Raw genomic sequence first — 25009 nt, 5'->3', positions numbered from 1 at the left:
CAGTTTTATTTGTGGGCATGCATGCTGCATTTACGACGAAATATAACTATTGTCTGTTGTTTTACAGGTTTCTTCACAAGCTGTTCAGTCGAAGCTGAATCTACATCTACATACATACTCCGCAATCCACCATACGGTGCGTGGCGGAGGGTACCTCGTACCACAACTATCGTCTACTCTCCGTGTTCCACTCCCAAACAGAATGAGGGAAAAATGACTGTCTATATGCCTCTGTACGAGCCCTAATCTCTCTTACCTTATCTTTGTGGTCTTTCGTTGAAATATAAGTTGGCGGCAGTAAAATTGTACTGCAGTCAGTCTCAGATGCTGGTTCTCTAAATTTCCTCGGTAGCGATTGACGAAAAGAGCGCCTCCTTTCCTCCAGAGACTCCCATCCGAATTCCTGAAGCATTTTCGTAACACCCGCGTGATGATCAAACCTACCAGTAACAAATCTAGCAGGCCGCCTCTGAATTGCTTCTATGTCCTCCCTCAATCCGACCTGATAGGGATACCAAACGCTCGAGCAGTACACAAGAATAGGTCGTATTAGCGTTTTATAAGCGGTCTCCTATTCAGATGAACCACATATTCCCAAAATTGTACCAATTAACCGAAGACGACTATCCGCCTTCCCCACAACCGCCATTACATGCTTGTCCCACTTCATATCGCTCTGCAATGTTTACGACTACTCCACACCATATGAACTTGTCAGTCACACACATACCCACATTAGTCGCAGAAAAAGGACCACACTCTCATGGTGGTTTCCCAACCCACTTTACTTTTACTGCTACTAAGAAGCTCTCAGAAGCGAAAATCGACATTTTTGCGAGCATGGCCACAATCAGATGGTTCAAATGGCTCGGAGCACTATGGGACTTAACTTCTGAGATCATCAGTCCCCTAGAACTTAGAACTACTTAAACCTAACTAACCTAAGGACATGACACACAACCATGCCCGAGGCAGGATTCGAACTTGCGACCGTAGCGGTCGCGCGGTTCCAGACTAGATAACTTATCTCTCCTTGTATTTGCCCGCCCCTGCTAGTTGAGTGGTCGGCGCGACGGAATGTCATAGCTAACGGCCCAGGTTCGATTTCCGTTTGGGTCGGAGATTTTCTCCGCTCATGGAGTGGGTGTTTTGTTGACATTATCATCATCATTTCATCCCCATCGACACGCAAGTCGCTGAAGTGGCGTCAACTCGAACGACTTGCACCAGGCGAAGTGTCTACCCGACGTGAGGCCCTAGCTTCAGGGCATTTCCATTTCCTTGTATTTTATCACCCATAACTTGAAAATTGCAAAGATTGTATTCCTGTCAACTTCGTCAACAGCTTTTCCCCGAAATCTACAAATGCTATCAATCTGGGTTAGTTTTTCTTCAATTTATCTTCTTGGAAAAATCACAGGATCAGCATTATTTCAGGTGTTTTAACAATACTCTTGAACCCAAACACATCGTCACCCAAGTCGGCTCCTACCAGTCGTTCCAACCTTCTGTAAATAATTTGTGTCCGTATTTTACAAGCATGAATACTTGAACTGATAATTCATTAATATTCACATCTGTCGGCATCTAAAAAGCCTGTATATCAAAGGAACACAGTTACCGTTCCGAAGTGAGGCTTCTTTAGCGCTAACTCGATGACTTGACCCTGGTAAATTCTAAAGCTACTACATCGTACTCATTCGCCACATTTGACAGTCTTCTAGAGAATTATCCTTGTTAATTTATTTAAGAGACCTCTACAGGTTCTCCTACCCTGTCCAACAGCTGCTGGTTTCCTTTTAGGAGAAAAGTTTAATAATAAGAACTTCAGTTTAGGGCGCCAAATTCAGTTATGTTCTCTTGATGTACGTACTGATTGAGTAGAGGTCCAACCTACTCATAGCGCGACAGAAAGTAAAGTAGCATCTCTCTGTCTGAAATATAACGAATGTTCTTACGTTTACCCAAACGCAACCAGCAAATTCAGTGCAACATACTTAGCAAAAGTCGTTTTCATTGTTGTGCTAGATTTTATGTGAAAATCGATTAAATAAATCGGGTTATATCCACAACATATTTTGTAAACGTTTCCGTTGATGTTCTTTTTCCTCAATATGGAAATCTGTGGACAACTTCATTTCGTCATAACTGTTAAAAACCTTGGATACATGTCTGAGGAATGCCAAGGATTCAATTTACGTTTTTATGTTACTTTTTTAGGCGTCTTTGGAATACAGTTAAGTGTTAAGTGACTAATTCTTCTTTGTCGTTTTCTGTATTTGAGCTGTATCTTAAAATGTCTTTCTCAATCAAGGAAATCTTACTCCATTCCTGTTGGATGCTTTGAAACTTATGTGCAATTGGATATTTGAGGAATTATGTTTTGTAATACAGTTTAGATTCGGTGATTAGTCAAGGACGATGATATTACCGTATTTTATTGGCTATAAGACGCACTCTTTTCTTCGAAAAAAATGCCGCAAAAATTAAAGTATGTCTTATACCCGAGATTAATGTAAAAATGTCCAATGTCTGATTTAAAATTCCCGCCACTTAAATACGGCCATGTATTCGACGCCGCGGGAAACCTATCGCTATCTGGCAACATTGAATTCAACTGGCATCAGCAGGGCGCCGATGCAACGGGAACGTGCGTTGCGGGGCTTCACAAGCTTGTTAACACTGTCTCCCTCCCGCCCATCATCACAAACCCATAACACTGTCTATGACGCGTCATTGCAGTCTACGGTGCCAGTGAACTTGAATTAAAGCGATTTGTGTTATCGGTAACAGTACACAATTTTCATTAGTAGGTGGTTTCGTAATGAAAAAAATAAAAGGTATTCATACGATGTGGGCTATACATTGAAAGCAATAGCGTATGCAGACGAACATGGAAACAGAGTAGCTCAACGGCATTTCGCCCATTCACGAACAGAAAAAACCATTGGTAATTGTCGGGCTGGTGAAAAGCAACTGAAAAAAAAGAGGAAGACTAAATATGCAAATAGAGGACTGAACGCAAAATGGCCAAAACTAGAAGATTGCACACTGAAATGGATTTAAGGAAATTCAAAATGGCATTGGAATTAAGACAGAAATGGTTCAAATACACGCTTGTAAGCTATCGCTACAGTGGAGCTTAACAGATTTTAAGGGTGGAATTGGTTGGTGGTACAGGTCTACGAACCGCCATGGACTTAGTAGCATGCGAACCAAAACCAAAATACCTCAGAAAATGCCCCAAGAGTACGAAGAATAATTATTGTCTTTCAATCGCTCTATGATCCAAGATCAGAAGAAAACCAATGTGGAACTAAGCCAAATAGCGAATATGGACGAAATTCTTCTGACATTTGATGTTCCGAGTAACAGAGTTATTGCTATGAAAGACGCCAGAACTAAAGCAATAAAAACAAAGTGGACATGAAAAAATTCACTGCACTGTTATCATTTCATATTGTGTTGACGGCACAAAGCCTAATCCAATGATCATTTTCAAGCGCAAAACAATGCCAAAACCTTCTGAAATACCGCCAGGTACATGTACTTGTACATGACATGGAGCCGACCGGAGTGTCCGAGCGGTTCTAGGAGCTACAGTCTGGAGCCGTGCGACCGCTACGGTCGCAGATTCGAATCCTGCCTCGCGCATGGATGCGTGTGATGTCCTTACGTTAGTTAGGTTTTAGTAGCTCTAAGTTCTGGGGGACTGATGACCTTAGAAGTTTTGTTGGATGGACGAGGCTGGTATGAAATTGTGGATTAACAGATTGTGTGGGAGAGAAGGAAAGGTAGTTTATTGAAGAAGAGTTCTCATCCCGAGCTACATCAGTTTAGTAGTCATTTGACAAATTCTGTGTAAGAGATATGGAGACAGGGAAATACAGAACTTGCTGTTATTCCAGGAGAATTTACTTCACAATTGCAACCTCTTGACAGCTAGATGAATAAACCATTACATGTATCTATGAGAGAGAAATGCAGCAAATGATCATGTATGACACCCATCACGAGTTCACTCAGAAGGAAGCTTTAAAACGACTTACATTTTAACAAGTGAATCACTGGATGAAACTGCCGTGATCTAGAGTGAGAGAAGACATTATTGTAAAATCTTTAAAGAAGTGCGGCATAAGTAACGCTGTCGATGGCACTGAGGACCATCTTATATATGAAAAGAACAATGATGACGACGATGAGGAAGAAGAACAACAACAAAAACAAGAAAAGTTCAGATGACGATTGTCAGGGATTTTAAATTTCAGTCCGTTATATAATGTTTTTAGTCTGGCTTTGCAATCTGATAATAAAAATTGTAAAAATACCATTTTTTTAAAAAATTGCTTGAAAAAGGTGCGTCTTATAGTCCACAAAATACGGTACATTTCTTCAGAAATGAAGGATAATTGAGGGAAATTTGTTGTCCTTCGTCCTCAATTGCCTGTAATATTTTGTTAATAATTATCTCATTGGTATCGTCTAGTTAGTAGTGGATAAAACACATTTCTTGATGTACTCGTTTCACCAGTTTAGCAATAACATCCAAAACATAGTGGAGTTAGTATTTATTTGCTAGTACTGCGCTAATCAAATTATGATTGTCAATCAACAGAGGAACAACTACAAAAACGGTGCAAGAACATATTAATAGACATTGTTGAACAAGAAAGATATCATATTTCTTATGATTTTCTGGTTTTCAGTTATTATGAAATCGTAAGGGTAGGCCTAACATTCTACGTTAAAAGGACAGCATTATTATTACCGCAAGTAAGTTTAAATTGCTGTTAATTCCTTTCGTATTTTGTTAAAACGACAAATGTACGGGACATCTGCCATTTCAACGAAATACTCAGTCTTAACCTGTTATTGATTTGACAATGTATTTTGGCGCCTGTTAGTGCAGAGCACAACACTGCATTATACACTGAAGAGCCAAGGAAACTGGTACACCTGCTTAATATCGTGTAGGGCCCCAGCGAGCACGCTGAAGTGCCGCAACACGACGTCGTATAGACTCGACTAATGTCTGAGGTAGTGCTGGAGGGAACTGACACCATGAATCCTGCAGGGCTGTCCATAAATCCGTAAGAGTAGGAGAGGGTGGAGATCTCTTCTGAGCAGCACGTTGCAAGGCATCCCAGATATGCTCAGTAACGTACATGTTTGGGGAGTATGGTGGCCAGCGGAAGTGTTTAAACTCAGAAGACTGTTCCTGGAGCCACTCTGTAATAATTCTAGACTTTTGGGGTGTCGCCTTGTCCTGCTGGAATTACTCAAGTCCGTCGGAATGCACAATGGACATGAATGGATGCAGATGATCACACATGATGCTTACCTAAGTGTCACCTGTCAGAGTCGTATCTAGACGTATAAGAGGTCCCATATCACTCCAAATGCACACGCTTCTCACCCTTACGGAGCCTCCACCAGTTTCAACAGTCCCCTGGTGACATGCACGGTCCATGGTTACATGAGCTTGTCTCCATACCGGTACACGTCCAACGCTCGATGCAATTTGAAACGAGACTCGTCCGACCAGGCAACATGTTTCCAGTCATCGACAGTCCAATGTCGGTGTTGAAGGGCCCAGTTTAGGCGTAAAGCTTTGTGTCGTGCCGTAATCAAGGGTACACGAGGGAGCCTTCGACTCCGAAAGGCTATATCAATGATGTTTCGTTGAAAGATTGCACGCTGACACTTGTTGATGGCCCAGCATTAACATTTGCAACAATTTGCTGAAGGGTAGCATTTCTGTCACATTGAACTTTTCTCTTCAGTCGTCGTTGGTCACGTTCTTCCAGTATCTTTTTCCCGCCACATCGATGTCGGAGATTTGATATTTTACCTGATTCCTGATATTCACGGTACACTCGTGAAATGGTCGTACGGGAAAATCCCTACCACATTGCTACCTCGGAGATGCTATGTCCTGTCGCTCATGCGCCGACCATAACATCACCTTCAAACTCACTTAAATCTTGATAACCTGCCATTGTAGCAGCAGTAAACGGTCTAACAACTGCGTCGAACCCTTGTTGCCTTACACAGGCGTTGCCGACCGCAGGGCCGTATTCTGCCTGTTTGCATATCTCTGTATTTGAATGCGTATGCCTATACCACTTTCTGTGGCGCATCAGTGTAGTTGACAATACTGTCCACTGTTAGTTCATAGCACAACAACGCATAGTAAATCCTGCGTTATTGTGTGCAACTTTTACTGTTATGACGCTGAATGTGTACTTGGAGGGAAAAAATATCAGACCCCCGAAGCCATTAGATGAATATAATAAATGTAAGCAATACTGAGATGACTATCTTGTAATAAATATTCTGCAAAGAATGTTGACACCAAGATAATTGTTGGTGAATGTAGGCAATTTCATTGTTGTTGTTGTTGTGTGCTCCCTGCCGCCGTTGGATAAGCAGCTGCAGCAGCAAGTCGTATACTCCTAGCTCACTCATTTGTTACATAGTTTAATTCTTAATTTCTTTGCGTGTTTTTGGTACTTGCATTGTTTAATTCATAAATTTCGGGCGTATTATAGTATTTGAGAGTTGTAGCATCGCGTTTTAGTACCTGAATAGTGTAAATTCGCGTAGTCGTCTGTCATTTGTTTTTGTTTTGAACGGCCAGTGTCGGTTGGTCACAGTCAGTGTGCTCCCTGCCGCCGTTGGATAAGCAGCTGCAGCAGCAAGTCGTATACTCCTAGCTCACTCATTTGTTACATAGTTTAATTCTTAATTTCTTTGCGTGTTTTTGGTACTTGCATTGTTTAATTCATAAATTTCGGGCGTATTATAGTATTTGAGAGTTGTAGCATCGCGTTTTAGTACCTGAATAGTGTAAATTCGCGTAGTCGTCTGTCATTTGTTTTTGTTTTGTTTTGTTTTGAACGGCCAGTGTCGGTTGGTCACAGTCAGTGTGCTCCCTGCCGCCGTTGGATAAGCAGCTGCAGCAGCAAGTCGTATACTCCTAGCTCACTCATTTGTTACATAGTTTAATTCTTAATTTCATTGCGTGTTTTTGGTACTCGCATTGTTTAATTCATAAATTTTGGGCGTATTATAGTATTTGAGAGTTGTAGCATCACGTTTTAGTACTCGAATAGTGTTAAATCGCGTAGTCTCCTTCCGCCGCCGAGCAGTGTGTCAGCAGTGCACAAGTGGTAGCATTACTGCATTTACTAGGCAATCTTGTATTTTAATAACCGTTTCAATTTTGTGTCGTTTTGTTTGTGCTCTCTGTAGATTAGTTCAGACGTTCTTTGCACAACAGTTTTTAGCATGGATAGGGACTGCAACTGCTGTGTTCGGATGCAGGCTGAGTTGGCATCCCTTCGCTCCCAGCTTCAGTCAGTGTTGGCTTCGGTCACACAGCTTGAGGCTGTTGCCAATGGGCATCACTGTGGGGGTCCGGATGGGGGTTTGTCGGGGACGGCCAGCTCGTCCCACGCATCCCCCGATCGGACTACGACTGTGGTTGCCCGGAATACTGCCCGCATTGAGGCTGATCCCTCACCTGTGGTAGAGTGGGAGGTCGTCTCAAGGTGTGGCAGGGGGCGAAAGACATTCCGGAGGGCTGAACGGAAGGCCTCTCCAGTTTGTCTGACGAACCGGTTTCAGGCTCTGTCTCAGGCTGATACTGATCTTCAGCCTGACATGGCTGCTTGTCCTGTTCCAGAGGTTGCCCCTCAGTCTGCAAGATCCGGGCAGTCGCAGAGGGTGGGCTTACTGGTAGTTGGGAGCTCCAACGTCAGGCGCGTAATGGGGCCCCTTAGGGATATGGCAGCAAGGGAGGGGAAGAAAACCAAAGTGCACTCCGTGTGCATACCGGGGGGAGACATTCCAGATGTGGAAAGGGTCCTTCCGGATGCCATGAAGGGTACAGGGTGCACCCATCTGCAGGTGGTCGCTCATGTCGGCACCAATGATGTGTGTCGCTATGGATCGGAGGAAATCCTCTCTGGCTTCCGGCGGCTATCTGATTTGGTGAAGACTGCCAGTCTCGCTAGCGGGATGAAAGCAGAGCTCACCATCTGCAGCATCGTCGACAGGACTGACTGCGGACCTTTGGTACAGAGCCGAGTGGAGGGTCTGAATCAGAGGCTGAGACGGTTCTGCGACCATGTGGGCTGCAGATTCCTCGACTTGCGCCATAGGGTGGTGGGGTTTCGGGTTCCGCTGGATAGGTCAGGAGTCCACTACACGCAACAAGCGGCTACACGGGTAGCAGGGGTTGTGTGGCGTGGGCTGGGCGGTTTTTTAGGTTAGATGGCCTCGGGCAAGTGCAGAAAGGGCAACAGCCTCAACGGGTGCGGGGCAAAGTCAGGACATGCAGGGACCAAGCAGCAATCGGTATTGTAATTGTAAACTGTCGAAGCTGCGTTGGTAAAGTACCGGAACTTCAAGCGCTGATAGAAAGCACCGAAGCTGAAATCGTTATAGGTACAGAAAGCTGGCTGAAGCCAGAGATAAATTCTGCCGAAATTTTTACAAAGGCACAGACGGTGTTTAGAAAGGATAGATTGCATGCAACCGGTGGTGGAGTGTTCGTCGCTGTTAGTAGTAGTTTATCCTGTAGTGAAGTAGAAGTGGATAGTTCCTGTGAATTATTATGGGTGGAGGTTACACTCAACAACCGAACTAGGTTAATAGTTGGCTCCTTTTACCGACCCCCCGACTCAGCAGCATTAGTGGCAGAACAACTGAGAGAAAATTTGGAATACATTTCACATAAATTTTCTCAGCATGTTATGGTCTTAGGTGGAGATTTCAATTTACCAGATATAGACTGGGACACTCAGATGTTTAGGACGGGCGGTAGGGACAGAGCATCGAGTGACATTATACTGAGTGCACTATCCGAAAATTACTTCGAGCAATTAAACAGAGAACCGACTCGTGGAGATAACATCTTGGACCTACTGATAACAAACAGACCCGAACTTTTCGACTCTGTAAGCGCAGAACAGGGAATCAGTGATCATAAGGCCGTTGCAGCATCCCTGAATATGGAAGTTAATAGGAATATAAAAAAAGGGAGGAAGGTTTATCTGTTTAGCAAGAGTAATAGAAGGCAGATTTCAGACTACCTAACAGATCAAAACGAAAATTTCTGTTCCGACACTGACAATGTTGAGTGTTTATGGAAAAAGTTCAAGGCAATCGTAAAATGCGTTTTAGACAGGTACGTGCCGAGTAAAACTGTGAGGGACGGGAAAAACCCACCGTGGTACAACAACAAAGTTAGGAAACTACTGCGAAAGCAAAGAGAGCTTCACTCCAAGTTTAAACGCAGCCAAAACCTCTCAGACAAACAGAAGCTAAACGATGTCAAAGTTAGCGTAAGAAGGGCTATGCGTGAAGCGTTCAGTGAATTCGAAAGTAAAATACTAGGTACCGACTTGACAGAAAATCCTAGGAAGTTCTGGTCTTACGTTAAATCAGTAAGTGGCTCGAAACATCATGTCCAGACACTCCGGGATGATGATGGCATTGAAACAGATGATGACAAGCGTAAAGCTGAAATACTAAACACCTTTTTCCAAAGCTGTTTCACAGAGGAAGACCGCACTGCAGTTCCTTCTCTAAATCCTCGCACCAACGAAAAAATGGCTGACATGGAAATAAGTGTCCAAGGAATAGAAAAGCAACTGGAATCACTCAACAGAGGAAAGTCCACTGGACCTGACGGGATACCAATTCGATTCTACACAGAGTACGCGAAAGAACTTGCCCCCCTTCTAACAGCCGTGTACCGCAAGTCTCTAGAGGAACAGAAGGTTCCAAATGATTGGAAAAGAGCACAGGTAGTCCCAGTCTTCAAGAAGGGTCGTCGAGCAGATGCGCAAAACTATAGACCTATATCTCTGACGTCGATCTGTTGTAGAATTTTAGAACATGTCCTTTGCTCGAGTATCATGTCGTTTTTGGAAACTCAGAATCTACTATGTAGGAATCAACATGGATTCCGGAAACAGCGATCGTGTGAAACCCAACTCGCTTTATTTGTTCATGAGACCCAGAAAATATTAGATACAGGCTCCCAGGTAGATGCTATTTTTCTTGACTTCCGGAAGGCGTTCGATACAGTTCCGCACTGTCGCCTGATAAACAAAGTAAGAGCCTACGGAATATCAGACCAGCTGTGTGGCTGGATTGAAGAGTTTTTAGCAAACAGAACACAGCATGTTGTTATCAACGGAGAGACGTCTACAGACATTAAAGTAACCTCTGGCGTGCCACAGGGGAGTGTTATGGGACCATTGCTTTTCACAATATATATAAATGACCTAGTAGATAGTGTCGGAAGTTCCATGCGGCTTTTCGCGGATGATGCTGTAGTATACAGAGAAGTTGCAGCATTAGAAAATTGTAGCGAAATGCAGGAAGATCTGCAGCGGATAGGCACTTGGTGCAGGGAGTGGCAACTGACCCTTAATATAGACAAATGTAATGTATTGCGAATACATAGAAAGAAGGATCCTTTATTGTATGATTATATGATAGCGGAACAAACACTGGTAGCAGTTACTTCTGTAAAATATCTGGGAGTATGCGTGCGGAACGATTTGAAGTGGAATGATCATATAAAATTAATTGTTGGTAAGGCGGGTACCAGGTTGAGATTCATTGGGAGAGTCCTTAGAAAATGTAGTCCGTCAACAAAGGAGGTGGCTTACAAAACACTCGTTCGACCTATACTTGAGTATTGCTCATCAGTGTGGGATCCGTACCAGATCGGGTTGACGGAGGAGATAGAGAAGATCCAAAGAAGAGCGGCGCGTTTCGTCACAGGGTTATTTGGTAACCGTGATAGCGTTACGGAGATGTTTATCAAACTCAAGTGGCAGACTCTGCAAGAGAGGCGCTCTGCATCGCGGTGTAGGTTGCTCGCCAGGTTTCGAGAGGGTGCGTTTCTGGATGAGGTATCGAATATATTGCTTCCCCCTACTTATACCTCCCGAGGAGATCACGAATGTAAAATTAGAGAGATTAGAGCGCGCACAGAGGCTTTCAGACAGTCGTTCTTCCCGCGAACCATACGCGACTGGAACAGGAAAGGGACGTAATGACAGTGGCACGTAAAGTGCCCTCCGCCACACACCGTTGGGTGGCTTGCGGAGTATAAATGTAGATGTAGATGTTGTGGTCTTCAGTCCAGAGACTGGTTTGATGCAGCTCTCCATGCTACTCTATCCTGTGCAAGCCTCTTCATCTCGTTGTACATCCTTCTGAATCTGTTTAGTGTATTCCTCTCTTGGTCTCCCTTTACGATTTTTACCCTCCACGCTGACCTCCAATACTAAATTGGTGATCCCTTGATGCCTCAGAATATGTCCTACCAACCGATCCCTTCTTCTAGTCAAGTTGTGCCACAAATTTCTCTTCTCCCCACTTCTATTCAGTACCTCCTCATTAGTTATGTCATCTACTCATCTAATCTTCAGCATTCATCTATCGCATCACATTTCGACAGCTTCCATTCTCTACTTGTCTAAACTATTTATCGTCCACGTTTCACTTCCATACATGGCTACACCCCATACAAATACTTTCAGAAACGACTTCCTGACACTTAAATCTATACTCGATATATTCTTTAGTATTTTTGTCGGTTAAGTTAAATCAGTTCTACAAGAGGACTGCTGCGTAAATTCACAGCATCACTTCATTTATCATTCCAGCAACCCTAGCTATATTGTGCATTTGTCATTCATCAATGGTCTGATCAAACATACCTTTCATATTAGACTTAAGCCAGCATGGTGAACTACCTAGAAACGTATGCTGTCCTGGCAAATTTCCCATAAAAAAGCAAACCATGGAGGACCTTCAAATAATCATTCAATAAGTGCAAAATAGCTGCAGCAGATTTTTTGCGGACGTTCTGAAGGACGCTTTGGTGTGGGAAAATACCGCTTTAAAGGACTAATACAGGGTGATTCAAAAAGAATACCACAACTTTAGGAATTTAAAACTCTGCAACGACAAAAGGCAGAGCTAAGCACTATCTGTCGGCGAATTAAGGGAGCTATAAAGTTTCATTTAGTTGTACATTTGTTTGCTTGAGGCGCTGTTGACTAGGCGTCAGCGTCAGTTGATGCTAAGATGGCGACCGCCCAACAGAAAGCTTTTTGTGTTATTGAGTACGGCAGAAGTGAATCGACGACAGTTGTTCAGCGTGCATTTCGAACGAAGTATGGTGTTAAACCTCCTGATAAGTGGTGTATTAAACGTTGGTATAAACAGTTTACAGAGAATGGGTGTTTGTGCAAAGGGAAAAGTTCTGGACGGCCGAGAACGAGTGATGAAAATGTAGCACGCATCCAGCAAGCATTTGTTCGCAGCCCAGGAAAATCGACTCGCAGAGCTAGCAGAGAGCTCGAACAGGAAGCACAACAATTCATATTTCAGCAGGATGGAGCGCCACCACATTGGCACTTATCTGTCCGTAACTACCCGAGGCAATGGATCGGCCGCCAGACAGAGCACTTCATCACTTGCCTCCAAGAAGCCCTGATCTTACCCCCTGCGATTTTTTCTTATGGGGTCATGTTAAGGATATGGTGTTTCGGCCACCTCTCCCAGCCACCATTGATGATTTGAAACGAGAAATAACAGCAGCTATCCAAACTGTTACGCCTGATATGCTACAGAGAGTGTGGAACGAGTTGGAGTATCGGGTTGATATTGCTCGAGTGTCTGGAGGGGGCCATATTGAACATCTCTGAACTTGTTTTTGAGTGAAAAAAAACCTTTTTAAATACTCTTTGTAATGATGAATAACAGAAGGTTATATTATGTTTCTTTCATTAAATACACATTTTTAAAGTTGTGGTATTCTTTTTGAATCACCCTGTATAAACTTGTTACACTCGTTTTCTTTATAGTTACCTTTCCAAACATAATAAAAAATGGAGTCATGTACAAGCATTAAAAAGCAAATAAAAGACTTATTCTTTTGATTTATATTTCTGTTATTTGTCTACAATTTGTTAAAAGGACACAAGTCTGGAGTTTTTGAAAAGTAATAACATTATCTGTCTGCTCAATATAAGAGAATTCAGACCAACCATCCTCATTAAGAGTGGTATTACTGTGGTCTGGAGTGGAAAATTCGGAGAAAACTTTCCTAACCAAAAATTCGTTTGCCCTTTCAGCAAATGATTACTCACTTTTAGAGGAAAATGTATCCTTCATATGGAAAGCTGTAGCGACTTGACTGACCGTGACGTCCTCCTACAGGTTAACTTGCGAGCCAGGCAGCTGGCCCAGACAACAATCGGATTCTCACGTATGTCTGGCACACCAGCCAGTCAGGTTTGAGAGGGATTTCCAAATCACTGAGCATTTGCTACGCTAGTCCCCAGCTCCGTCTTGGAAAATACGATAGACAAGCAGTTAAAATGCGATAACAAGCAGAATAATAAAGTTCACGGATTTCACAGACAGATGGTGCTCGTGACTGCCCTCCGTTACTTTAACTGACCACTTTGTCGACGGGAAGCACATCCAGCTAGAAAGTTAAAAAAAATACGTTCCCCAAATTAGGACAATAGAGGAACCTTTATGATGGGTTAAAAACTAGAAAAGAAGCAAAAAGCTCAGCTTGCATAGTGAGATGTAGAGTCCGACAAGTCAAAGTAAAATGCAAAAATTTATATTTATTTACAATTTACAACGATGTATAATGATCAACAAGAGGGTGATTTCGTCTGACGTGCACATGTTCTTCGTCATTATGGGGATGAAATCGATGACACGGCAGCTGCTGGGACGAGTCTAACCGTGGTAGCCGTGAGCCAGGCCGAGTCCGTGCGCTCCCAGCAGCCCGTGGGCGCCGGCCAGCACGGGGGCGGCGACGACGGCGGGCGCTGCGTGGGCGAGGACGGCGGGGGCGGCGTGGGCGGCGGCGGTAGCGTGGGCGGCGGCAGCGGCGTGGGCGGCGGCGCCGTTGATGTGGGCGTCGCGGGCCTGCGTCTGGGCGACGGCGGTCAGGTGGGCGGCGCGGGCGGCGGCCACGTCGTGTGTGTCCTGCACGTAGCCGCCGGGGCCGACGGCGATGTGGGCGGGGCCGTAGGCGGCGTAGCCCGGGTGGACTGCGGGGGCGGCGACGACGGCATGGGGCGCGGCCACCAAGGCGGGGGCAGCGGCGACCACGCCGTGGGCGGCGCCCAGGTAGCCGGGCCTGGCCACGGCCACAGCGACGACGGCGACGAGCAGGACCTGAAGACAGTCCAGTGTGCTTCATTCGTTTTGACTTGGTCCTTGCTCTTTCAGTGTCTTTTGACATTATGTAGTTATTTGTTTGTAAAACCTGAAAGAATCAGTTAAGGAGATGTGTGGTGCGTAATAGTGCCCTACAAATTTACCTGGCCTTACTACAAAAAGAAGAAGTTAGACAACCAGTTTCAGTTGTTGAGAACCATCTTCAGATCATACTTTCTAAACTAACTGACATGTTAAAGCACATAGTGTGCCGAACCAATAACGCACTGCAATTGTGCCCCATGTACTAAAAATATGATGGGCAGATCACAAAATTCGTTATGGTTACATTGATAGGGAGTAATAGTATATTCTTCTTCAATAATTTTTGATATTCTAATTATTTTCCTTCCTCATTATCTTCTTCTTCTTTTCCTCTTCTTCTGCCGCTGCTGACTCTCAGACACTAGTAGAGTTTCCAGAATGAGATTTTCACTCTGCAGCGGGGTGTGCGCTGATATGAGACTTCCTGGCAGATTAAAACTGTATGCCGGGCCGAGACTCGAATCGGCACCTTTGCCTTTCGCGGGCAAGTGCTCTACCAACTGAGTTACCCAAGCACGACTCACGCACCGTCCTCACAGCTTTACTTCTGCCAGTACCTCGTCTCCTACCTTCCAAACTTTACAGAAGCTCTCCTGGGAACCTTGCAGAACTAGCACTCCTGAAACAAAGGAGACGAGGTACTGCCAGAAGTAAAGCTGTGAGGACACCGACCTACATAGGGAGGAACGATAACCACGATAAAATAAGGGAAACCAGAGCTCGTACGGAAAGATATAGGTGTTCATTATTTCCGCGCGCTATACGAGATTGGAATAATAGAGGATTGTCAAGGCGGTTCCATGAACCCTCGGCCAGGCACTTAAATGTGATTTGCAGAGCATCCATGTAGATGCTGAAGTAGATGTAGAGCGAGGCGAGTTTCGCAAGATATCTGTATGCGGAATCGATGTTTAATTTTGTAGAGGAAACTGTCGTTTCCCAAGAACTTCGTAGTACGTAAGCATAGAACATGTTCCATATTTCTACAAGCGGCTGACGACAAACAGCTTACAGATTATGCCTTTGCACCATTAGCAACAAACAGCGCACACTCCGCTGCAGAGTGAAAATCTCATTTTGGGAACAAACAGATGTTTTCTCTTCGGCAATGACGGTTTCCGTTGTAATCAAACTCTCACAATGGTTGTGAAGTTGACGTGTTGCCCATTTCTTCTGCAACTTTCTATAAAAAGTAACTTAAAAACTGTTGTTTCTTTTGGATCAAAGTTTGAGCTATGTTGGATATCTCTTACTAGCAATGTTTTGCATGGTAGCAGAGAAAAAGATTTTGCGTGTATGTGGTACTAAATCAGTGAAATCTTGTGATCCAGTGATTATGTCCGGAGTGTAGTAACCAGCACAAATTCCATTACAGGGTAACACCGTACACATGTCTGTCGGGCATGAAGGTATCGAAGGTACAACACAGCAGGACACGCTCTACCAAGCGATGATGGTTGATGTAGAATATTTTAGGAATTCTTACTCAACTTATTTTTTACAAAGGGACGAAAACTTTATAAGGATAGCCTCAAAACCATTCCCGTCTGACAGTGTCGATAATCCATTTGGTGAAGTACGACTTAGGTATGTGGACAAATCGCTGAAAAAAAAAATCTGTGAGAACTCAGCCCCTGATGAAAGCCATGCAGTTCTCTCACTGGACGGCTAATGGCAAGTGTCAGGACGCACTGAGTGGCGAAACAAGTGTAGAGGGTGCTTCTAGAATAACAGATATGCACCTGAAGTAAGCAACGTTTTGGAAGATTTCGTGAAAAGCAATATGTCACGTAAGGATACGAAATTAAACCTCGAATTCTCTCTGAGGTAATTCGGAAACAGAGGTTACTTCCATGGGACAGAGTCATTGCAGTTGCACTTTGGAAGTTATATTTATATTAAAAATGAAGAAAATTCCTCCAGCTGTATTTAAGATGTCGATTTTATTTTGGCAACTAGTTTCAACGTTGTATAAACGTAATCTTCAGGCCCACACACTCGTTGACGTCAACTGCGTGACTAACCACCTTCCACACGGAGCACGTCCGTATCTCCACACTGGCTTCTAGTATCAGCCGCACGCAGTTGACGTCAACAAGTGTATTGGCCTGAAGATGACTTTGTTTCAATGTTGATAGTAGTTGCCAAAATAAAATCGACATCTTAAATACAGCTGGAGGATATCGATGTACGATGATTGGAAGTTATATGTTGCTAGATGGTCATTCCAGAACGATTTAACTACTGAATGCCACTACGTGCTGAGATTTTCAGAAAAACAGAGCCAGGGAATTTTGTGTTCGATCTGTACTGTATTCGGATTCACTGCTGGTAGATATATTACTATCAGACCTTATACAGGGTGTTACAAAAAGGTACGGCCAAACTTTCAGGTAACATTCCTCACACACAAAGAAAGAAAATATGTGACTTCTGAAATTTTCCCGGCGTATTTCTTCTTCTAATAATTTCCGGGTATGCAGCCGGATCCCGTCGACATTCTGCCACGATTCGGCATAAATACCGCGACTGCACCTGGGCTCTTCAGTAGTTGTGTACTCACCTGATGATGGCCGGACGTCTCTGGGCCGAAATATCGTGGCAGAATGTCGACGGGATCCGGCTGCATACCCGGAAATTATTAGAAAAAGAAAATATGTTATGTGGACATGTGTCCGGCAACGCGTACTTTCCATGTTAGAGCTCATTTTATTACTTCTATTCAAATCACATTAATCATGGAATGGAAACACACAGCAACAGAACGTACCAGCGTGACTTCAAACACTTTGTTACAGGAAATGTTCAAAATGTCCTCCGTTGGCGAGAATACATGCATCCACCCTCCGTCGCATGGAATCCCTGATGCGCTGATGCAGCCCTGGAGAATGGTGTATTGTATCACAGCCGTCCACAATACGAGCACGAAGAGTCTCTAAATTTGGTACCGGGGTTGAGTAGACAAGAGCTTTCAAATGCCCCCATAAATGAATGTCAAGAGGGTTGAGGTCAGGAGAGCGTGGAGGCCACGGAATTGGTCCGCCTCTACCAATCCATCGGTCACCGAAACTGTTGTTGAGAAGCGTACGAACGCTTCGACTGAAATGTGCAGGAGCTCCATCGTGCATGTTGTGTCGTACTTGTAAAGGCACATGTTCTAGCAGCACAGGTAGAATATCCCGTATGAAATCATGATAACGTGTTCTATTGAGCGTAGGTGGAAGAACATGGGGCCCAATAAACACATCACCAACAATGCCTGCCCAAACGTTCACAGAAAATCTGTGTTGATGACGTGATTGCACAGTTGCGTGCGGATTCTCGTCAGCCCACGCATGTTGATTGTGAATATTTACAATTTGATCACGTTGGAATGAAGCCTCATCCGTAAAGAGAACATTTGCACTGAAATGAGGATTGACACAATGTTGGATGAACCATTCGCAGAAGTGTACCCGTGGAGGCCAATCAGCGGCTGATAGTGCCTGCACACGCTGTACATGGTACGGAAACAACTGATTCTCCCGTAGCACTCTCCATACAGTGACGTGGTCAACGTTACCTTGTACAGCAGCAACTTCTCTGACGCTGACATTAGGGTTATCGTCAACTGCACGAAAAATTGCCTCGTCCGTTGCAGGTGCCCTCGTCGTTCTAGGTCTTCCCCAGTCGCGAGTCATAGGCTGGAATGTTCCGTGCTCCCTAAGACGCCGATCAATTGCTTCGAACGTCTTCCTGTCGGGACACCTTCGTTCTGGAAATCTGTCTCGATACAAACGTACCGCGCCACGGCTATTGCCCCGTGCTAATCGATACATCAAACGGGCATCTGCCAACTGCGCATTTGTCAACATTGCACTGACTGCAAAACCACGTTCGTGATGAACACTAACCTGTTGATGCTACGTACTGATGTGCTTGATGCTATTACTGTAGAGCAATGAGTCGCATGTCAACACGAGCACCGAAGTCAACATTACCTTCCTTCAATTGGGCCAACTGGCGGTGAATCGAGGCAGTACAGTACATACTGACGAAACTAAAATGAGCTCTAACATGGAAATTAAGCGTTTTCGGACACATGTCCACCTAACATCTTTTCTTTAATTGTGTGCGAGGAATGTTTCCTGATAGTTTGGCCGTACCTTTTTGTAACACCCTGTATAATTTCGTGAATGGACGTACTAGAGTTATTTTTTTGGCTACAGGATCTAACTCGCTCTTAGTCACTGGTCGTGAAGCATTGACCATTCCGGAACGGAACGCGCTAGTGGCTATGCAACCCTTCCGGTGAATATGGTGGATACTCACCAGCAGGACCTTCATGGCAGGGCTGTTGCTATGAACTGTACCGTGACACCGGCGGCCACGTCCTTATATACGACGCGGGCGCCGTGAAAGGTGCGACAGGGGCTGCCCGTGGCCTTCCACTGTGCGAACGGCCGCCCCGTCACCGGCACGCCGCCGTCCCCCCGTCACACCCCGCCAGGGGCGCTCGCAACATTCCTACGGGCTTCCGTTGCTCTTAAGTTTATAACCTGTGGCTATTTAGCATGGTGCGTTAAAAATTACAGAGTACGCGACTACACAAATTTTATGAGTAAACATTTGCAGTAAAATGTGCTGTTTAGGCAGTTCCTCAGCACAAGCACAGTCGTCCATGACGCCTATGGCAGCGCTTGAGGCGTAGCGCGTTATACCGATCCTGCCTTGGAGGCGGTTAAGTGGGAGATGTGTCTCAGAGATGGATAGTGACAGATGGTGACGCGAGACTGAACGCGCACGTATCTACATCTACATCTACATCTACATCCATACTCCGGAAGCCACCTGACGGTGTCTGGCGGAGGGTACATTGAATACCTCTATCGGTTCTCCCTTCTATTCCAGTCTCGTATTGTTCGTGGAAAGAAGGATTGTCGGTATGTTTCTGTGCAGGCTCTAATCTCTCTGATTATATCCTCATGGTCTCTTCGCGAGATATACGTAGGAGGGAGCAATATACTACTTGAGTCCTCGGTGAGGGTATGTTCTCGAAACTTTAACAAAAGCCCGTACCGAGCTACTGAGCGTCTCTCCTACAAAGTCTTCCACTGGGGTTTATCTATCATCTCCGTAACGCTTTCGCGATTCCTAAATGATCCTGTAACGAAGCGCACTGCTCTCCGTTGGATCTTCTCTATCTGTTCTATCAACCCTATCTGTTACGGATCCCACACTGCTGAGCAGTATTCAAGCAGTGGGCGAACAAGCGTACTGTAACCTACTTCCCTTGTTTCCGGACCGCTTTTCCTTAGGATTCTTCCAATGAATCTCATTCTGGCATCTGCTTTATCGACGATTAATTTTATATAGTCATTCCATTTTAAATCACTCCTAATGCGTACTCCCAGATAATTTATGGAATTAACTGCTTCCAGTTGCTGACCTCTCATATTGTAGCTAAATGATATGGGATCTTTCTTTCTATGTATTCGCAGCACATTACACTTGTCTACATTGAGATTCAATTGCCATTCCCTGCACCATGCGTCAATTCGCTGCAGATCCTCCTGCATTTCAGTACAATTTTCCATTCTTACAACCTCTCGATATACCACAGAATCATCCGCAAAAGCCTCTGTGAACTTCCGATGTCATCCATAAGATCATTTATGTATATTGTGAATAGCAACGGTCCTACGACACTCCCTTGCGGCACACCTGAATTCACTCTTACTTCGGAAGACTTCTCTCCATTGAGAAGGAAATGCTGCGTTCTGTTATCTAGGAACCTTTCAATCCAATCACGCAATTGGTCTGATAGTCCATATTCTCCTACTTTGTTCATTAAACGACTGTGGGGAACTGTATCGAATGCCTTGCGGAAGTCAAGAAACACAGCATCTACCTGTGATCCCGTGTCTATGGCCCTCTGAGTCTCGTGGACGAATAGCGTGACCTGGGTTTATGTATCAGCCGACAGTGGACAATATTGGATAGGGGGACTGATTTAGTTTCGTTTGTGCCCACTAGAGTGCACTAAAGTAATACAATGTTTTTTATAAACTGTTCTAGTATTTTCATAAACTGTTATTATGTTTTTTTGTGTAGGTAAAATGTTATAAATGTGTTTTAGCAGTATGATTGATGCGTGAGTCTGGTTTAAGGTTAATATGAAGATAATTGTTTAACGGGCTATGTTGTGGGATTTAGTGTGGGAACATTTCGAAGAAGTATGGATGTGGACAAAGGGGATTTTTGTAGAATAGATTTGTAAAATAAGTTTATGGTAAAGGGAAAGTTAATTCAGGTGTAAATAATAACAGTAAATAATTTTATCCATAAACAAAACTTCAGAATGTTAGATAATTACGTCGGTAAAAAGTGCAGTCGTTAGGTTCACTATTTTGCGATTGGTTATTGATGAAAAGCGCGGACTGAAGCGGGAGAATGTTGTTTTGCTATTGGCTGTTGAGTAAACTGACCAATGGTAAAGCAATATTCTTCGCGCGCCTTTCTCTGCTGGTAGAGAAGCATTCTAGAAAGGAGTCGGAGTAGAGCCATGAAACAGTTCGGACGTGTGTAGTAGTAGTTCCGATGGAAATGATAAGTTGCCGGATCTAGCAATGTTTCATACATCAAAAGTGTTGTAAAGTGACGGTATAATTATTCCGATGGGTGTGTGGAAATTTCGGAAGTTTTAAGTGAATTTTGTGACGAGAAAAGACCGCGTGGCGTATTGAGCAGGTCGGTGGCTAAATACTTGCGACTGCATTAGGTGTCAACAGACTTCATATTTGGCGAGTGTTCTCAATCAAAAACAATCCGTATTTTTGTAACTATTACGTTTTCGGGAAATGCAACACCATAAACTTGTTAACGTGAATGAAACGGATTGTGAGTGACTGTGGTAAGACTAGCACGGGCTTGGTAGTGATCCTGTTCACCTAAGTTTCGGAAATTTCCAACCTTTCATTTAGTGTTGAAACTATCTCCCGAAACGTAGATTAGTGACTTTAATTGCAGCGTGGTTCACGTCGAAGTACAGTAGGTTTGGCTCGGCTTCCCTACTGATAATATGAGCTGAGACAATGTTCACAGGTAGTTGCAGGTTCGTCTTAAAAAGGACGAAAGGAACCGCCCCGCCGCACGCTCGTATTGCCAGCTAGATCGATCGCCAGATGCCATCGCCAGAGATCGTCTGATAGCATCGGACAACAGCTTGCTCGTTGCGCGTCCGATCTCCATCGTCAACTATTGACCAGAACCTCTGTGCTTAAAGACGAGTTCTTTGTAGGATTTGCTGCTAAAACGTTGCCCAATGTATGTCAGTGACCTAAGTGTGTCTGCACAAGAACTTGATGAATACAGCGTACTCTTCCCTCAGTTAACGGAATAACCAGAACAAAAAGATGATGGGTACGAAACTCATCGAAACTCTGCGACAATACGACGCCACCACTCGGCTGATAACCCGAGAAGAATTCATCAACCAGAAAAGATTTACAGATATGCAAGGCAGAAGAGCCTATTACATGAGATGGCTCGCGGTGACATGGAAAAGCAAATCAACTTCAGAAAATGCATTTCAACCGAAAAGAGGCTAGTGGTAAACGTATAATAACTATTTTTATTCATTCTATTTTGTACATTGTTCGGAAAATTTTGTTACCCTCTTATTTTTTGTCAACTCCAATTCTGCTAGATTACTTCTCAGCAGAGTATCTCACACTAATCCTCCTATAAAGAGCAGACTAGGATTTATAACTGAATTTGCTAGCAAATATTCTGCAGCCTTCATTTTATAGACTCATTTAATTGTTAATGAATAATTTTAATTTACCCATGAGTAGCAAGTACTTCTCGCTTAATGAAGAAGCAATGCTGAAGAAATGAAATGACAGTAGAATGAAACGGATCTAATTATACGTTTTGTAAATAATTATTCCGCAATGTGGAGCTTCTGGTTTTCAATACAGTAGCGCTTTCGGATCCACAGAGTCCGACACCTCGATAATTCTCATTCTTCCGATGCTTTCCACTAAACTTATAAGTTTCCTTTAGTTTGTGTTTCGCCTGAGAGAACGTCGCCCGATTCGACCGAAGAAAACCAGCCGATTTGTATTCCACCGACCAAAGTCCGAAGTTTGTACGTTAGTGGAAGGCAGAAAGGAGGATTGGGTTTAACGTCCCGTCGACATCGAGGTCATTAGAGACGGAACACAAGCTCGAATTGCGTCAAGGATGAGGAAGCAAATCGGCTGTGCCCTTTCAAAGGAGCCATCCCGGCATTTGCCTGGTGCGACTTGGCGAAATCACGGAAAACTTTAATCTGGATGGCCGGATGCGGGTTTGAACCGCCGTCCTCCCGAATGCGAGCCCAGTGTGCTAACCACAGCGCCACCTGGCTCGGCGTGCACGTTGGCGTGTTGAGATTTGCTGCACTGAAATGGCTTCCTGATTTGGAAAGACTGGTTGTCTTCGGCCGATGTCGGTCTGCGGCGGAAGCACACGATGTCGGTGTTACTGTGCCTGCAGGCTTGGGAGAATCGCTCAGGCGTCCGTTAGAATATCGTATTTCATGATGCTTCATATCGCTGTAATTACTTTCTGAGCGTATCACTATTCCCTACTGAAATATCGCGGCTTACAAGCTGTATCCTGTGACATTATTAACCACTGCTGTGCAGTTTTAATTTCTCGATACCAAGCTCCTTATTTTATCCTCTCTTTTCTCGCATAGTCTTTTCTGATTTTGTGAAGCACTCTAACGAAGAGTGATTTGTCTATGGTTCGTTCTTCCATTTTTCTGGCACTTAAAAAGATGTTAAGCTTTTGCCATTTTGATAACCAGATACCATTGCATACCTGCAAAATTTCGAGTCTTTAGTTCGTATGGGACATTGAACTTCACGATTCTCATGAGCAGTATGAATTGCCTGGTTTTAATGTATGCCACGATTTTAGATTACGTTGCATTTCTTGACGCATTATGGCGTTAAGAGATTAACTTCGTGCGTTACATGCTAACGATAAATTTGTATACTTTCTATGATACGACAAAGAATTGTGCAAACGTGCGAAGTAAATCAGCCAATCCCGGCACAAAAGCATTTGCCCTTGTGTAGTATTGCCGTTTCGTCCTGACTGATAAATCTTGCATTCATTGTAGCACCTTAGCACTGCGTAACAAGAATAAGACCCTGGAAATAGTTAATATTAAGAGAGAGAATGAGATTTTCACTCTGCAGCGGAGTGTGCGCTGAAATGAAACTTCCTGGCAGACTAAAACTGTGTGCCGGACCGACACTCGAACTCGGGACCTTTGCCTTTCGCGGGCATATGCTCTACCAACTGAGCTTCCCAAGCACGACTCACGCCCCGTCCTCACAGCTTTACTTCTGCCAGTAACTCGCCTCCTTACCTTCCAAACTTAACAGAAGCTCTCATTCTGGAAACATCCCCCAGGCTGTGGCTAAGCCATGTCTCCGCAATAGCCTTTCTTTCAGGAGTGCTAGTTCTGCAAGGTTCGCAGGAGAACTTCTGTAAAGTTTGGAAGGTAGGAGGCGAGATACTGGCAGAAGTAAAGATGTGAGGAAGGGGCGTGAGTCGTGCTTGGGTAGCTCAGTTGGTAGATCACTTGCCCGCGAAAGGCAAAGGTCCCGAGTTCGAGTCTCGGTCCGGCACACAGTTTTAATCCGCCAGGAAGTTTAATTAAGACACAGAATTATGCACAAAAATATCGAGCAATGTCGAACAGCGATTACCACATTGGACTTGCATTCAGGAGACAGTGGTTCAAATCCGCTTCCTACCATCCTCATTTAGCTTTTCCGTGATTTTCCTAAATCACTCCAGGCAAATTCCGGGATGGTCCCTCCGAAAGGTCAAGGCAGATTTCCTTCCCCATCCTGTCCTAATCCGAGCTTGAACTCCGTCTCTCATCACCTCGTTGTCGACGGGACGTTGGACACTAATTTCCTTCCCCAAATCCATGAAAATCGGCTAAAGGAAATACTCGTGGATCCAATTATGATACGAACTTTCGTTGAATTGATAAAATAACTTAGTGCTTTTTAGAATTACGTCGCTCTCCTATTTAGAAAAAGGGACACAGTTATGCGATAATATATTCCAGATGCTGAAATAATATTTGTAGCTCTTCAGGTTTCTCGCGAGTGCGAAAAATTTTGAATATTTAACCCGGGGACGAAACAAGTAAAAGAAATGGTTGGTAGTGCACCAATTTTACTAAATTTCCCCAGTCACAAATAAGGATTATTTTATGCTCATAATTCAATTAGCTACATTTCAATAACTTGATTACATGCAAGAAACATTTCTTTGAACAATAAATTGTTATAAGTACCCAATTTTCATAGTTTTTATAAGCTTTTGCTGGATCTTCGAGGCAGACAGACTTAGCATGCAGTACGCTAATGTCGATTTTCTCTTTTATTATTGTGAGTGCATAATGGACATTTCCGGTCTTTAGATACACTATTAGACGGTGTTTCTGATGGGACGGTTTGTGTTTTCAGAGTATGCTTCATCAGTCCTAGAAGAGAAGACTGTAAAGGATTGTTTGCTAAACATCACGGCGTATGCGACAAATGTTTTTGATAGATATTGTGTCTTTTATTTCTTTTTTCGTGTTCTTTCGTGATTCATCCAACACAATTGAAGTCCAAATTCGAGCAAGATG

The 25009-nt window shown here is 44.0% G+C and overlaps 1 protein-coding gene across 2 annotated transcripts in view; it reads right to left on the bottom strand.

The window, feature by feature from the left end:
* Window positions 1-18658, bottom strand: part of LOC126177017 (larval cuticle protein F1-like) — a 134732-nt gene extending 116074 nt beyond the window's left edge. The window contains exons 1-2 of one of the 2 annotated variants that reach the window (XM_049924245.1): window positions 18634-18658; window positions 13654-14235 (exon numbers count right to left, since the gene is read on the bottom strand). In XM_049924245.1, the coding sequence (XP_049780202.1) occupies window positions 13792-14235; window positions 18634-18648 (459 nt within the window). In that variant the 5' untranslated portion in view covers window positions 18649-18658 and the 3' untranslated portion in view covers window positions 13654-13791. Of the gene's footprint in view, window positions 1-13653; window positions 14236-18633 lie in introns of those variants that run through there. The other variant, XM_049924237.1, reaches the window with a different exon arrangement.
* Window positions 18659-25009: the final 6351 nt, after the last annotated feature.

Source organism: Schistocerca cancellata, chromosome 3 (genome assembly GCF_023864275.1).
Source record: "Schistocerca cancellata isolate TAMUIC-IGC-003103 chromosome 3, iqSchCanc2.1, whole genome shotgun sequence".
Lineage (NCBI taxonomy): Eukaryota > Metazoa > Arthropoda > Insecta > Orthoptera > Acrididae > Schistocerca > Schistocerca cancellata.
This window is presented reverse-complemented; position numbering and strand designations above follow the sequence as displayed.